This window comes from Trachurus japonicus, chromosome 12 (genome assembly GCF_045865225.1).
Source record: "Trachurus japonicus isolate A0001 chromosome 12, Traja_1.0".
Lineage (NCBI taxonomy): Eukaryota > Metazoa > Chordata > Actinopteri > Carangiformes > Carangidae > Trachurus > Trachurus japonicus.
Genome location: NC_140918.1, coordinates 16034875 through 16051380, shown reverse-complemented (window position 1 = coordinate 16051380; position 16506 = coordinate 16034875). Strand labels below are relative to the sequence as shown.

The 16506-nt window shown below is 41.6% G+C and overlaps 4 protein-coding genes across 6 annotated transcripts; 1 reads left to right on the top strand and 3 right to left on the bottom strand.

Annotated features, from left to right (window-relative positions):
- Positions 1–625: 625 nt before the first annotated feature.
- ess2 (ess-2 spliceosome associated protein) lies at positions 626–4854 on the bottom strand. Its single transcript, XM_085793492.1, has 10 exons — positions 4454–4854; positions 3543–3711; positions 3342–3425; positions 2476–2645; positions 2128–2245; positions 1890–2023; positions 1670–1772; positions 1472–1581; positions 1243–1358; positions 626–1138 (listed from the first exon to the last, which is right to left on the bottom strand). Exons 1-10 carry the CDS (start codon positions 4598–4600, stop codon positions 853–855), a joined length of 1437 nt encoding a protein of 478 aa, XP_085649618.1. The 5' UTR covers positions 4601–4854; the 3' UTR covers positions 626–852.
- Positions 4855–6091: 1237 nt separating this feature from the next.
- Positions 6092–7648, bottom strand: LOC146977337 (homeobox protein goosecoid-2). The gene is made up of 2 exons (XM_085793486.1): positions 7019–7648; positions 6092–6175 (listed from the first exon to the last, which is right to left on the bottom strand). The coding sequence occupies exons 1-2, from the start codon at positions 7577–7579 to the stop codon at positions 6098–6100; spliced, it is 639 nt and encodes a 212-aa protein (XP_085649612.1). The 5' UTR covers positions 7580–7648; the 3' UTR covers positions 6092–6097.
- Positions 7649–9915: 2267 nt separating this feature from the next.
- LOC146977336 (uncharacterized) lies at positions 9916–12377 on the top strand. The gene is made up of 2 exons (XM_085793482.1): positions 9916–10258; positions 11596–12377. Exons 1-2 carry the CDS (start codon positions 10129–10131, stop codon positions 12306–12308), a joined length of 843 nt encoding a protein of 280 aa, XP_085649608.1. The 5' UTR covers positions 9916–10128; the 3' UTR covers positions 12309–12377.
- Positions 12317–16267, bottom strand: rnf185 (ring finger protein 185). Of its 3 annotated transcripts, XM_085793484.1 has the most exons (7): positions 16068–16263; positions 15637–15940; positions 14592–14610; positions 14364–14476; positions 14134–14188; positions 13654–13771; positions 12317–13555 (listed from the first exon to the last, which is right to left on the bottom strand). In XM_085793484.1, exons 2-7 carry the CDS (start codon positions 15825–15827, stop codon positions 13458–13460), a joined length of 594 nt encoding a protein of 197 aa, XP_085649610.1. In that variant the 5' UTR covers positions 15828–15940; positions 16068–16263; the 3' UTR covers positions 12317–13457. The 3 variants fall into 3 exon arrangements, with proteins under 3 accessions (XP_085649610.1, XP_085649611.1, XP_085649609.1); XM_085793485.1 differs by having other exon boundaries at positions 12317–13552; positions 15637–16267; XM_085793483.1 differs by having other exon boundaries at positions 15637–16261.
- Between the last annotated feature and the right edge of the window lie 239 nt (positions 16268–16506).

Genomic DNA, 16506 nt, shown 5'->3' with positions numbered 1-16506 from the left:
AAAATCAAAAGTCCCAAACCTGCTTTTGTATGCAACATATATCATGTGATATGTCACAAAGTGCTGTCTCATTCCTCTTTCTAACATGAGCCCCTGGCTGCAGCCTCTCACACTCAACCACTTACCAGGTTATGTTAAATAAGTCTGTATGGGTTTGGTGGGAACATATTGGACTGGGTCTCAGTTGGTCAAACATGGATATCTGTTGTATTCAAGTGGTCCCCTTATAGAGGAAATATCTGCTCTTCACCCAGAGCAACTTCACAGTGTCAAAGGTCAACACTGCCTACTAGCACATTCAGCGCCGTGTGGGACAGTAGAACGGTCTCTAATCCAGGCCTAACAATGACTGAGGAGTATAAGGTAACAGGCTTGTTCAGTTTAGTTTCCTTGAGTACCAGCCAGAACAACCAACTCCTCATATCCACATGTACACACTTGATATAACTATAATTATAACTATTAATACAACTCTCATTTGTTTCAGGTGAAAAAAAAAACCTTTATTTGTATGCTCAATGCTTTTTAGGCAGACTGTATAATGTGTGAATTTTTCTGTCAAGATCAACTTTGCTCTCTACAAACATGACACCGTAGGAGAACTGTCCACCAAGCAGCAGATTTGTTTGGACACCATATTTCACTGAGCTACACTAACTCATCTGCACAAAAATGTAACAAATTAATCCCTAAAAAAATGTTCAGTTCTATGTACATTTCCTTATACAATTATCTAGTGGAAAGTTGTGCTCTTTAATCTGACAAAAACAGATTCTGGAGATTTTATATATAAAGTTATCCACATTATTATAACTCTTTTGTACAATTCCAGTCGAGAGCAACTCCTCTTGCTTAGAAAAAGTCTGAGGCTTTTCGTCTCTTGGGAAGCTGCAACAGATCGTCTGTGAGTGACGTAAGGTCCTGTGAGCTTGGGGTCTTGGCTTTGTTTGGCGTCGACGTCGGCGTTCCCGAGGGAGTGGACGGGCCACCGAAGGGAGACTTGCAGCCGATGAGCCTGTGTGAGGGTGATGGGGTGTAACTTGCTCTCAGTGCTTTGTCCGTGTATTTGCTGGATGTCCGGTTGACGAGCCTCTGCAGGGCCGGGGTGAGGGCTGGGCTCAAACCTTTAGGTGTAAGACTGCAAAACACAAGATGAGGTGCTTGGTGAGTACATAACAGTAGTAAATTCTCATTGTATTACCTGTAGGAGCAGATCAAGTGTAAAAAGTTTAATGTTATTACCTTGCAAGGTTCTCTGTGACTTTACGCAATGCCTCCTGTTTCTTTGCACGGTTTTTAGCTGCAGCTTCGTTAGCCATCTTTAAACCCAACCTCTCACGCCGTCCTGGCTCTGGAATCTACATGAAACAAAATGTAACCTGTCAATATTTTACAACTTAACAAAGACAAGTATAGAAGCCCATTTTGATTGAACAAAGCCTTGGAGCAGCTACCACTGAAAGTTCAGCACCTTAAACGATGGGCCGTGGTTCCTCTCAACGTATGGGGTGTCGGATCCATCCAGACGGAACGGGGTACTCTCGATCTCACCCCACGTCATCAGAGGGGACTCAGCTACACCTGAGAGGATGAAAACAGCTTTTAGGAATCTATACCATGTTGAAAAAGTTACCAGGAGGGTGGAGGAGGATTTTTAACACCAACTTACCAGGTGCAGGGGAAGGCGTTCTTTCAAAACCATATCCATTCACTGTGGGAGATTCATGGGGGATGAGCTCCTTCCCATCGGGGCCGACTTTACCCTGTTTGAACTGGACACACATACACACACAAAATTAACCTCAGCAGCACTACACTTCAAAAGTATGGAGCACATTCAGGCAAAATGCAACATCATTGCTTATTTAACATCATTCCTTATTTATTACCTGTGCATTTAGAGCGGCAGCCTGTTGAATCTGGCTTTTGTTTAGAGCTTTGCTGAATGGGTCCCCAACAAAGCGCGTATTCTTGTGAACCACCTCTCTTGGTTTCTTAAAGACAGCATCGTCGTCTTTAACACCTTCATTGGAAAATGTGAAAAACAAATACATTTAAATATTGAGCCATATGTGATCAATACTGAGGATTTCTTTTTAATATACTGTATATATATATATATCTTACCCTCTGGATAATACATCAAGGCGTTCTTTGCTTTGTACTCCCATGTCTCCAATCCAGCTTTCACACATTCGAGTGCTGCCTTCTCCATCGATGGTAAAGCTAGGTTCTCCTCATGGCGCTGAAAAATATCAGTGTTTATGATTGTTTTTACTGTTGTCTGAGGGTGTGCAAAATCATCATCTGTCAGTTTAAGCTGTTTGGTAAACCAGGAAAAATTCTTTTAATCAACAATTAAGCCACAGCCAAACTACTTGAAATAAGATTTCACTAAAAACAGTCAGCTGTAATGTAAATAATCCTTTTGCATTTGCTTTGAATTAAAGTAAAACCTGCACTGCACATGCTTACCTGCTTGAATTCAGCCTCAGCCTCATATAACCAGGCATGCCTCAGTTTCTCCTTGTCTTTTGCCAGATCCATTATCTGTTCAAACGATGCGTTATCCTCACTGGTATTCTTAGCGAGGAAACGATCCAGAGCGGGCAGCTCTTTCTCTTCCTTGTCTTCATCTTTGCTCTCTAAAAAACAAAAGAAAGACAGATACACGATTAAATTACTGTTAAGCCCCTACATATCAATTTATTACAGTCAGATATATCCATTAATATGACTAAGAGAAGAGAAGAATCATACAGTACGTGAAATTATTTAAAGAGGAACTTTGTAAGTCCGGTCATTTTTCTGCTGTTTTGCTAACCCTCCCCTCGGCCATGTGCATTTGTTTACAACGAAGCTGGCGAGAATGGCAATCAATAGAGCGGTAGATAACGCTATATATCATATTATACGATGTTACGACGTGTATATGTGTGTAGTCTTATCTGTCATGTTGTGTGTAGTCTTATCTGTCATAAACAAGAAATTACAGGTTATGGGGTGTGTTTGTGCCGCAGAGATGAGAGCTGGGACATCGGGGCGGCGGCTCTGATCAGGTTGGTTTTCAGCCAAGAGACGCAAGAAGTGACAGGCACGTGGAAGGCAGAGATCCTCCATTCTCCCTCGTAACAAGTAAGCCATTTATTAAACCATCACAATGACTCCAAAGCTGTTTTTAAGGGGAAATTTGTAGCATAGTTAAGCTACAAATCCTGCATAGTTCCTCTTTAAGTAAGATGTAAAAAGGTGTAATACAGTTCCGTGAGCTCATGTAAACACACAAAGGTAAAGCTGCATGTTAAATTACTTTCTCTTCAATTTAAAGATGAATTACTTACCCCTATCTAAACATTTACCGCCACGAGTAGAGGCCGGAGACGCTGCGCAGCCCACTGGTGTCTCGAAGCTAGCTGGGGTGACATCTGAGAGGACAAATGGAAAACACAGTTGTAAGCACCTCCATGGCAACCAGATCAAATGTCTGGTGACTACAAATTTTCTTAAACCAGCCTTTTAATCCACGTTTGAATAATACTCACAGGGTGCAGTGGATCGCGGGGTTGATTTTGTCAGAGATGTCCCGTATCGAATGGATATCTCTCTCATTCTCTCAAGGTCTCCACTTTCCTCTGCCTCCAGGTAGTCCTTCTGTGCTTGTAATTTTGTCACATCTGGGAAGAAATCCCTCTGGATAATCTTCTCCAAACTCTGTAAGACGAACACAAGTAGGTACAATTGACTTGGGAAATAATGACATGTTCTTTAATACTATGCAAGTGTCACTTTCTCGCTGATAGATAGACTGTTACTACTTGACTTACTCATGTCCTAAAACAAAACAGGCCAATAATAATTTTGATCATAAATAACTAATCTGTAAATAATTATCATGATTATTCTATCTAGTCTATTAAAACAGACTGGGGTGCCAACACAACTGCTCGTTTTTACTTTCTTTCTCTCTCACTTTTCCTTATAAACATCCTGAAACCTGAAACACAATACTTTCTTATTCCCTGGTGTATATATATATATATATAATATATATATGTCTTATATTGCCTGCCCCTCACTCAGTACATAATTATTCTGACAATCTGTCAGTCACTGAGCAACAGTCTTACAATGAAGTAAACAAAACAAACAAAGTTTCAATCTGACATGTTCGCATTAATAATAATGGAAGAAAAAAAAGAGTTAGTGAGTTATTAATTACGTGTGTCGTAACTTCTGACTGTGATTTAGGAGACACTGGCCTTTTCTGGTTTAGCACTTTGTCCAAAATACTCTACATGACTATTAATTAACAACAGTCTTGTCTTTCCGTATAATAGAGCAGAGCAAATAATATTTTTTGAACCCAATAACTTGATTACAAACTTCCCAACTGTATGATACCATATGAAGGCCACAACAGTGTTACCACGTGAAACCAAAAACATGTAATTACCTCAATGTACTGCTCCTCATCGAGCACATTTCTGTTCATCTTGCCGGGGTCCGTCTCCTCGGGCTGCTGCCGCAGAGCCACGGTGGTCACCGTCGAGGGGACGAGGGTCCCGGACAGAGCCTTCCTCACGCTGGCGCTGCCCTCCATTGTGGCTCCGCTAACGGCGACCGCTCAGCCACTAAACCACGACTTGGAGGAAAGAAGGAGTCGCTTTTCTACTGGAGGAACACCACTAAGGTATAAATTAATATCCAAGACACTGTAGATATGAACAGCTGAGGATAAAACCAGCTTTGACCAGCGATGCTAGCTAAGTTTCGGTCACAACACAACACAGCAGCAGCAGCAGCAGCAGCAGCAGCGTACAAACGACGTACTTCCGTACAATCAGAAGTACGTCAGCGGATGTTCACGAGCGCCCCGCCCCGCCCCGCCCCGCCCACGCAATTTACAGCATCTCAAAAAAAAAGCTTGTTGCATTAATTGTATGGTGAAAACTGGAGCGTAGCTATTTCTGAATTCAGCATACCAATAATAAAATGCCACAGCAATGAGTGTAAAAAAAAAAAATCCCTTAAAGTAGTTTTTTTAATTTTTTTTTTTTTTAGCACTTCTGGTTCCCCAATCACTCTGGGGTCAGATGGCTAAAAGTCGGTCTGTAGCCTACTAAACACATGTTTTTTACTCATGGCTTCTGTGGTGGCAGTTCATTTGTGAAGACTAGTGCTCAACAAGTTGTGTAAGTAAGCCTATGATAAACTTTTGCTGATGTCACTGTTTTTTGTCGAGGGAAACAGGTTGATGCAAACTTCCAGGTCGGCCCACAAGTAGGCCTATAGCCTATATATCAACCTATATATCCAACCACAACTTTAATTTTTTATCAGTGTAATTAATTTCTGTGTGTGTCAGTGTTTTTAGGTGAGATTCACTTGCTCGTTGCTCCCCAAAAGCATCTGAAGTTCCAGCACCAAAACTGTTGTTGTTGTTGTATTCAGTATGGCAGGTAGCCTATAATGGATTTCTAGGCTACCAGTTGTACTCTAATTAGATTTCATCATTATGGATTAGTCCACTCACTGTCGTCATTACCTAACATGCTGAGTGTGCTGGAAAAGGCTCAAATAGGTCAGAGGATTCACTCACTGTCCAGACTGACTAACCACTGGTAATTGACTAAGTGATATGGAGATCTGTCAGTTGACCTGAGGCTGTAAAAAGATAAAAAATAATAATAATTTAATTTCTAACTTCAGTGTTCACTGAATGCCATGTGATAAATTAGTTTGATTTGATTGATTGCATAAAAATGAAGTTCCACCATTTATTTCAAAAGAACTTTATTTGTTGAAGGGCACTTTTCCCCCCAACTTGTACAAACTAGAACAATCTGTTAACAGACTCAAGATTCACCTTTCTAGTGTTATAGCTTATTAGGTGCTCAGCCAACCAGCTTCACACTTACAAAACTGTCTACAGTGATTTGACTGACATAAAGGCTTCATGTCTGTTTATTTTTTTGGGGGGAAAAAAAGAAGATTTACTGGCCTATATTTGGTAACAATAGCAAGCAAATTTCCTGTCACACACACACATACACACACTTTCCTTTCAGTGCTGGTGTCCATATACGCGTAGCAAATGTCAGTTTTCTGCGTTTCCCACGCCAAATGATAGTCTTTTCTGTCGCCTCCACTTTGCTCTTCGGTTTTTAAACCAAACCTAACAGAAAAAGTTAGTCAGTCATATAGGTTTTAATTTTATTGTTTCAGTGTTTTACATACTTTACTTTCAACGTAATATACATGACAATGTATCCTCATTTAAGTAATTGATACAGCATTAGACACTGTTGTCAAACATAATAACTAGCAGCATTTAAACAGTATTTAATACACACTATTTAAATTAGCATGTATTTGTATTTGTTTATTCACATTCAGTATAGGTTATTTGTTAACAGGTAATATTTATTGAATGCGTCATTCTAAGTCAGATCAGACAGAATCCAAGAAAGTGGTTGTGGTACTGGTTTAGATTTTGTTTAAAGTTTGGGTCCCAAAACTGACTGGAAATATTTTATTGATACCTAACCCCACATACTATTTTGGTCCCATTAAACTGACCAAAATACACACCCACATCTTGTTTTCTTCACATTATCGTCATGTCTATTTGTGATAGAGACTTAAAAAATGGGCACAAATTTATTAAGAGATTTTATTTGCAAAAAAGATAATGATTGTATCACATTAGTGCAAACGTATGGGTGTGTAGAACCTCCAGTATCACTACTTTCGGAAATGTTCATTTCTTGTCCTTCAATCGTTTTGACATACAAAAAACATGTTACATCTGAATGGAAAAACATGGCATATACATAATGGATGGAACAGTATAAAAACATAGGATTTGAAGAAAAACATTTCACAGACCGGCTTTTTCATGATATAGAAAAAGTTTGTAAAACGAAAAACAAAAAAACAACTGACTCAGAGCTGCAACAATCTCATGTGATTTGACGTGCAGTGACCTGAAAGGCTGAATGTGGCACACCACTCTTACCTCTACTCTCTCTTCTCTTAAGTGAGTGCGCTGTGCTAGTTTCTCTCGCGTGTTCACATCTGGATACTGGTTCTGCAGGAACAGCTCCTCCAGTGCGTCCAGCTGCTCCTCTGTGAAGATGGTGCGGTGGCGTCTGGTTCTCCTCTGCACCTGACCAGGTGACTGCTCCTCTCGACGAGCCTCCCCCAGCCTGCACGTGTTGGAGAGCATCGCTGGGGCCCATCCATACTGACAGGCTGCAGGGAAGAAGTCCAATTTGAAGGTTAGGGAAGGAAAAGAAGTATTACTGTTAGCAGGTGCAAACAGAACCAACGGTTTGGTCTTACCTTCGTGAATGAAGTCGGCTCTGAATATGTCTCCGCAGTGGGAGCAGTAGCAGCAGCAAACACAGGCGTGATGAACAGTCTCTGTCTGCTCTCCAACAGGACTCTTATTCTCTTGTTGTCCAGCACCATTTGTCCCACATGTCCGTCTGTCTCCGTTACTGTTTGGATATTTGCTCAAGATGTTTTCAATAGTGAAAGGAAACTTTTGTCTCTCCATCCTGATCAGTCCGTCCATGTCCAAAGAAATTCCAATGAAGCACAAACAATGCTGATCACAGGATATTGACACAGAGCACTTTTCAAGCGCTCGTGGCTCAGCTCCTCTTCTCCTTCTCCTCTCTACAACAGTGTGTCAGACCCTTATAGTGAAATTGGGAGGTGAAAAAAATAGTAAAACTATAATCCCCCCTATGGACCAGACACATAAAACGGTTGAAACTTAATTCCTAGCTAATCTGGCCAGTTTTGTGAAGAGGTTAGGGAGGACGGCAGATTCAGTTAATCTTGCCTCATTCCTTTCTCCAAAAGAAATCAGATTTCACTGCATAAAATGAGAAGTGGAGAGCTCCTAAGATCCTTATTGTTGAGGTTTTAGAGAAAAGGGGATTGCTTGGTATTAGAAACCTGGATTTAAAGATGAACGTTTCTGGTGTGGCCAGAGACTTGTGTATACTGAACTTGGGGATTAGCTCTTAAATTTATTTCATAATGTCACTTTCCTATTTAGCTTTATCGACACATGATCTTGTGCAAGTTTGCAGACATGTTCAGTAAATCACACAAGTTGTGGCTGCACGGACGACAACAACACATACTAATTACACCCAGTAATTAGCGAATTGCAGATGAATGAATGACTCATTTTGCCACTAATAGATTTGTATGTACTACTCCAAACAGATAAGCACACACATCCAGAAAAGGGAATTTAGCCCCGTCCGTGTGGTTTGTATTCACAATCATGCGTCATGTGTATTATCTGTGTGGTGCAGTCTTTTCAGTCTGACTCCTCTGACAATGTGCACATCTGAGGTAAAGCCATTACAGGTTAAATTCATCCCCCCTCAACAAATCCTGTGATTTCATACACGAATTAATGGATTCCCACAATCTGTCTTAAGCTCCTCTTATAAGGGCTTTTGAAAACAGATAACAATAAACACCATCCCATCCTTTTCACCTGGGTTTAATAGCGTCCAGATTGTTGACATGTAGTTTGAGGAGCATGTGAGATCATTATCTGTGGTTATTGTGGCTCTCAAAAGAAGGAATTGTACCACATCCACACTGGTTCAAGCAGTTCAAAATTCATTACTGGGGATTAGAATGATAAAAGTTCATTTTGCTGTTGTAAAAGCAATATTTGGTGCAAGAAGTAAAGTCGAAGAAAGCACCGCTGCCCTGTGGTTGTTATAGTTTCCTCGATTTTTGAGGAGCTGCATGCGCTGCTCTCTTTAATTTAAAGTAGTTTTCACTGAACAATAGTGGTGCACCCGAAATGGTTGTATTGAACAACATCTGGTTTTATGATGCCTAAAAAACAAAAGCTTTGCTGTGATAAAGTCAGGCAAACACCAGCTCAGAGACAAAAGCCTGATCCATGTCAGGCTGAAAAAGAAATTACAGTTGCTTCTGTCTAATTGTGCTGTGTCTCTCTTAGCTCCAGAAAATACAATCTGGTTATCATGCAGAAATGTCCTCTTTCCAGTGTAATTATCATCGACTGCGATGCCTTCTCTAGGTCATGTGTTGATATCAGAAATATTAAACTCAATTAGCAGGTCAGAGAAAGGGTACAATTCAAATCACTGCAATTCAAATGCAGGAATAGAAAATACACAGATGATTTGATTAATGAGCAGAGCACCCTGCACAGCAAAAGCTTGGTGTCTCTGCCTACTGCTGGACCAGAGCCCAAAACCTCCTGGGAAATTGGAAATTGCAGTTGTGTGACCGGGAAATGGAGGAAATCAACCTTCCTCTCTGGGTCTCTCCACACTTAATGCAGGAAAACACAGGAACTATTGAAGCTTCAGAAAACACTTTTCAGATAGCAATACCCTGAGGAGTGGAAATAAATTGAGAAAACAACTTTGTGGTTGCAGAAAGCTGCGTAAACACAAACATTATGTTTTTGTTTTTTTCTCCATGAAAAGGGTGTGACGGATCTTTTGGATCTATCACATTGCAGCCTGAGATGGACTCACTGTGACCATATGTTTTGATATTTGAATAGATTTATGTTACTGAAATCAAGCTGTACTTGGTATCAACACCATATTTACTCAGCCCACTTCCCTGCAAGCTTCTTCAACCTGTTTTTAGTTAAATATAATTAAAGCCATTTAAATCACACCCAAAAAATGCTGGACTGTTTCCATAAGCACATTGTTGTGTTGCTCATGCTGAGTTAAAGGGTTGATTCAGCTGGTTTGGTTTTTTTATTTTTATGTTAATGACAATATCACCATTAATAATGGTAATAAATAACTTTGACATTTATATTACATTTACATAACTGTCATAACTGGGATTTCATAATGACAAGTTCCTATTTGTTTCCAACCACAGTAGAGCAGGACGGTCCTGCGCCCCCTGGTGCCGGCAGGCCGCCACGGCCGCCGCTGCACGGCGGAGCGGCGCAGCGCGGCAGACAGACAACCCGCCACTCGCCACTCGCGATAACTGGCTGCAGCGGAGCAGCAGCTGAGCAGCTGGGCGGAAAAGGCGGGAGAAGACTCTGCCGCTTCCGCGTCCGCGCAGCAGACACAACGGTAGGGCAAAATGGACGATAAGTTAATATTGGCCGTATTTAATTACCCAGAGCTGTACAATGTCACTTTGCCGAATTACCGCTGCACGGAAAGTCGGTCAAACGCCTGGAGAAACATCAGCATCGTACTTGGTCTGCCCTGTGAGTATTTGGTTGTTTATTATTTATTTATTTTTGTTAATCACAACTTTACAGTCAGTTAATATTTGCTGAGCTGAAATCAGCGTGGACGGACAAACAGACATAAATCAGAAAACACACTCGTGTGCAGCAGTAAGCGCGTCTCACTCGTCTCTTGTGAGCAGTTTGTGGTTTGTTTTAAACTGTTTTTAAAGCGCGAGTGTAGCGGCGTGGGGGCTGCAGCCAGCCGCGCGCACCGTGCTAGCGGTAACGTTAGCTGCCGCCGCCGCTGCTCTCGCGCCTAGGCCGCGCTGCACATCACCGCCACAGACAACCACACGGTCCGGCTCCGAGTCCGACCGCTGCTCCTGCTGCTGCGCCGCCGCCAACACGGCACGACGGCAGCGGCGGAGAAGGAGGAAGAGGAGGAAATGTGCTCGTAGCGTCGCGGAATCGCTCGGTTGACCGTCCGAGCCGCGTGCTCTTCGCTCGTTAACGCGGCGAAGAAACGGAAGCTTCTCGAAGTCTCGTGGAAGCGGCGGCGGCGGTGCTGCCCCGGTGCTGCCCCGGTGGGCTGAGTGGGGACAACCATGGGGACAACGTGTCGGCGTGGGGACACGGAGGCCCTCCGCCTGAAATGTGATCAGGTGCACAGACTCAGGTCACTGATGGAGCGACATTAAACACGGACAAACCAAACGTGACCTTCAGCACCGATGCACCGAAAACAACAAAAACACTGAATTAGCTTCAGTCCGTCTTTGTCTTATAATTGAGGCCATTTTTACCTAATTTGCATTCTCCTTTAATACTGAAAATCTGTTTAACAGTTCACTCCCTGGCCATATATACTGTTTGATGCAATCCACCATAACAGATCTGGCACAAATACTGCATTTACAAAGAATTTACTGAATGTAGTGGTCATAGCCTAAAAGTAGATACATAGTAACAGTGACAGGAGAATTTGGTTAATTTGTGGACCTAAATTAATTTGCAGTTTTGTAGAGCAGCAATTCATAATTTTAGTCATCTTCCAGACAAATCCTAAAGCATCGATCTGTTTCAGTGTCTTAGTTGTGTGACATTTTTATGCTTATGTGTGTCTTAATGTAAAGTAAATATAATATATTTGGATGCTGGACCATCAAAAGAAGCTGAAGATGTGAATTTTATGATATTTTATAAAGCAATGCATTAGTCAAGTAATTGAGTAAATAATTTAGTCAGAAAGTAAACTGCATCCATAATAAATACCTCTTTTTCCAGGTCGCTTTGTGTTTTTCCTCATTGCTCTGCAATGCTTATATGATCTGTGTGATTTCTTGCTCCTTAAACTCTGATATTTTACTTTCTAGCTGAGGAGTGCAAACGGAAATGGAAGAACATGAGGGACCGGTACTTGAAGGAAATCCGAATGGAGCTCAAAAGCAAGAAGCAAGGCGAGATTGTACAGAGCAGGTGGAAATACAGACAACTAATGAATTTTATTGCACCCTTCACCGGATCAAGAAGTGGGCTTGCTGACCTCTGCGGGGCCAACGACGAAGACCACGACAACCCTGACAACGAATCTGGCAGTGCAGAGGGAGACACTGCGTCGTCCGAGGCGGTCAAAGCACCGCAGTCCATCATGAAAGGCCCCATCAGTCAGCCGGACCTCAAGTCGCAAGTAACATTTGTAACACAGCTTCCTTCACTGTCTCAAGACACACAGATGGCGCAGCTGGCTGTAATGGCCAAGTTGCCTTCGAGCTCACAGATCACCCCCGCCAGCAAAACTGGCCGGAAACGGCGCCAGATGCAAGAGTCGCTTTCGCCCTCTTCTTCTCAAAGTACAACATCGCCCACAAAATGGCTGGTCAAAGACAATGGCACCTCGTTTCCCACCCGGTCGCGGGATGAGGACGAACTGTTTCTGCTGAGCTTCGTCCCAGCTCTGAAGCGACTCGCTCCACAGAAAAGGTGCGAGACGAAAATAAAGATCCAGCAAATCATGTATGAAGCAGAATTCAACGTTACGCAGTCGGAATCCCAAGACAAACAGACAGAGTCAGAAACACAGGACTAAGCCAAACAGACTGTTTTTTTGTACTTTATTCTCTTTTCTATAAACCTCTTCCATGAAATGGCCAAAATATCTATTTTTCTTTTGTTTTTGTTTTTTTTTACAGCACAAAGTGGTTGAATTTGAAGTACATCCTTTTTTCATGTGAAACAATAATTCAGAATTAAAAACAAAACAGACCTCAGTATTGTGCAAGTCATTTAAAATATTCACCACTTTGATCTGGTGTCTTTATTTGCATATTAATTGGATGGGTAAGGCTTATGCGAGAATCAAGCCCTAATAGATTTACACCTTTTTATAGGGAAAAAAAAACAGATGATCTGTAAGATCTTTATTTACATAGCTTTACTGTCAATAGAATAATTCACATATAGAGAAATGGTTTCATATTAACTAACCAATCCTCATTTTAACTCTGTAATACAGTATTTTACATTTAAGTACAGTGACTTATGGTAAACTAAACAAAATAAAATGTTGAAACTTTGAGAGGAACACTTTTTAATAAATTATTCCTTCAGCTGCTTGGACAGTACGCACCAATACAGTTGATTTAAATCTCATCTAAAGTTAAGAGACAATGACTGACATTGTTTTGATTCCACAAAGCATGTGAATGGTTTTGGTGAATTTTGGTGAGTTGTGAAATTTGTAAGCTCAGACAGAGCTCGATTAAAAACAAAGAAAACATTGTTTAGTACATTAGTGAACAGAGAGACAGCATGCAGGAAACACATGCTCACATTCAGTGTTTGTAACTCAGTAGGAATCTTTTGCAACAGTTTAATAAACCTGTATCATGGGAGACATTTTGACATGTCACCGAGGGAAAAGCACAGGTGTAGATCATAAAATGAACTGTTAATAGAACAGAATTATGATAAATATTTTTTATCCCTGTACTTTTGCTACTAAGATAAGTCAAAATATCTGATGTGGAAAAATGTGAGAATGAAAACCCAGGTTGTTATAAGCTGTTTTTCTTACATTAGCACATGTCTTTATTTCATATTAAACCTACTTCCTTCAAATCTCACATGGCTTGGTGGAAAAAAAAAGAAGAAGAAGAAACCAAAACATGTATTGAGGCATAATCACGTCTCAAACAGATGTGCCTTAGTGTCTCAAATCTTTTGGCTTTCAATACTTTTATGCAATCAGCAGCCAAAACATAATCACCAGAGCGACAAACAGGAAGAGTCGGGACAGAAACTGTTCATCCATGTGTTGTGGCGTCCCGGGGGCTGCTGTTTGGGAAAGAGTTTAACAGGTTATTTAGTACGATATTGATAAAAGATAAAGAGTGGTCGTGGTGAGATGTGTAAAACATCTGTTTAAAACATACCTGGAGGAGGTCTTCCATCGTTGATGTTAAAAGCTGTAGCAAAAATACCAAATGGAAAGGCACCGATTCCAAACGACATTTGGAAACCGCCATCTCCGAAGCCGAATCCCTGAAATCCCTGTGAAACATGAACATTTTTAAATGTTTAACTACGTCTTCACATTATCTGAGGTACAGCTAAATATACAGCAGAGACAGACAAGACGTGACGCAATGTGCGGTGCAATTTGAGGTCATTCTCAAGAGACGTTTCTGCAACTCAGCGCTTAGCATCTAATAGATCCCAGTGGGAAATGTCCTTTTGTTAATGAATAAAGCACAGGGTTGCACCACAGCATCTACATCATCAGGTGTAATGTTTCATCATGAGTGCGTGATGTTACCTAACAGCTGACAATGCAGTTAGAAACTACAGAAGAAACTAAAGCTACAGGATCAGGCAATCATATGCATTTGTTTATTATGGTGTAGGCTACTTACACCACGGTTTTCTGGCTCAGGCCTTTGCCCTTGAGGTCGAGGAGGAGTTCTTTCTCTGCAAAACAATCAGAAAAAGCCAGTTTAACCACAGTTTAAAAATGCAACCAGAAGTTTTGCTTTAAAAAAATGTTGCAATGTAAGATTTACCATAGTAATATTATTTCAAGATTGATACTGAAAACATAATATGTGAAGTTTGGAGTCAGGCCAACTACACACAAGTTACCAACCTGGGGTCCTGTTGACCTGTGCTTCCTCGTCCATATAAGGGAATAACTTTGTCTCGACTGATGCCGGCCTTACACACGGGACACACTTGTCTGTTTGGTCTGGTCTCCAACCACTGTGTCAAGACAAAGACATGTTAAGATGCTAACTAAAGACCTCTTAGAGATAACATGTTATTAGCATTTAAAATTATGTAAAGGGAACAAAAACAAAAAGTAGGTTCAACTTACCTGATGCAAACAAGGCCAGCTGATTGAAAGGAGATGCGAAGGTTGATGAGAGTTGACATGAAGGGACAAAGAGGACATTTGATTAGTGAAACACTAAATACAACATTTACTTTTAGCAATGGCATCAGGAGCAAACAACGAGCATGAATTAAGCTACTAGAGAGGGGAAACCACAAGAAAACTTTCCCTTTGAAAATGAGTAAATAAACTGACACAATGAAATCAGACCTGGAGCTTTTAAAGAAAAAACACATGACCTGAAAAGTTGGATATTTACTTTTGAAGAGCTGCAGGAACTGGAAAATTTCCATGAAACCAAGTTGATAAGATCAAAACATGTTTACTTAAACATGTACTGTGTCACACTTGGTTTTTTTTTACAGACTATTCTACATATATTAACTCTTAAATGCTTTCACATATTAACTATTAACATATTATTGATAACTGACTGGATATATTTATATTATGAATACCGGAGGCCATACTGTGTTATATATTTATTTTTAAATATATGTGTGAATGGAGAACTGCTACATAACAATTTCCCTCAGGGAATTTACAAAGTATTTCCGATTCTGATTAATCATAGCAAGTGTGACCAAGTAGTCCCTGTAATAAAAAGTGGGATTTTGACTCTAGATTACTGCTCATAGTTTATGTATTAGATGTCAATCACATTTTTTATTTTATTTTTCCACCTAGTATGTGATGCACGCATGCATCCCTGTAAAATGTCTCAGGTCAGGCCTTTGAACACAACTGACACGACTGATTAAACTTTACACTGTTACACTCTTACAGATAACACCAACCTCATATCAGCAGCTTGGTCGTGCTGCTGTTTGTGGTGGTCAGCATATAAATCTATACACTTCCTGTTTATTAAGATTATCTTGACTGAAACCAGTCTCATTGAAGCTGAGGATCTGGACTCCTTCTCTAATCGCCTGTGGCCTTGAAGCCCTGACCCAGGTGGGCTATTAATACAAATACAAAACTTAAAGAGAGTCACTGACAGACAGTAACCATAACAACGACATACCAGAAGAGGTGTCCACACAGGCTGATCACTGCATCCTTAGCGGTGTCCAAACATATGTTGCACTCAAAGGTGCTGTCCTGGTTGCCGCTGTCGGCCGCGTTGGAGCTGCTGGACCCGGGGCTGGTGGTGTCCGTGGCCGCGGTGGAGCTGGAGCCGCAGCCGGGGACCGGAGGGGGGGCAGCGGTGGCCATTTACAGATCGATCCGGGAACAAGAAGGCACAGGTGGGGGGAAACTCCGCCGGCACCCAGCGCCTCAAAACACGCTCATGGAGGAGGAGGGAGGCCCAGTGGTCGAGTTGGTGTCTTCACAAGTGTGAAAAGACGAAAAGAGAGAGACAGAGAGAGGGGAGTTGAAGTGAATAATCCTTCACAAGAAGAGAGGAGTCAAACAAACAAACCCCATCGGCCGAGGAGAGCTACGCTACGTTACCGAGCAGCTCACGTTAACCAGCGGAGACGAGTGAAACCGGAAACACAACAGCGAGCAGTAAAAACAAAAGTCGCGCTGTCGTCGTCCAACACTGGATTGACTTGGTGAAATCCTAAAGTTGTTGTGAACCGTCAGGAAAATAAATGTGTAGTAGGTACAGCTGGTTGCATCACACATCCGCAGCAGGGACCGGTAGTAGTTCCCGAGGAGGGGGCAGGGGGCGCGGCTACGGGCGTTGGACGGCTGCCCTCCGCTTGGTCTGTCAGGAGACGTGGGATTTATGCCCTCCGCTTGGTTTGTCAGGAGCAGGCGGAGGGTAGCACCGCCTGCCTCTTGTGTGACACCTTAGTCATGATGAGAAACCTTTATTTATAGGCGTCAGTTTGGACTAAACCAGCTGATAATACTTTGCACTGATAAGGGACAGGATTACTTTCTA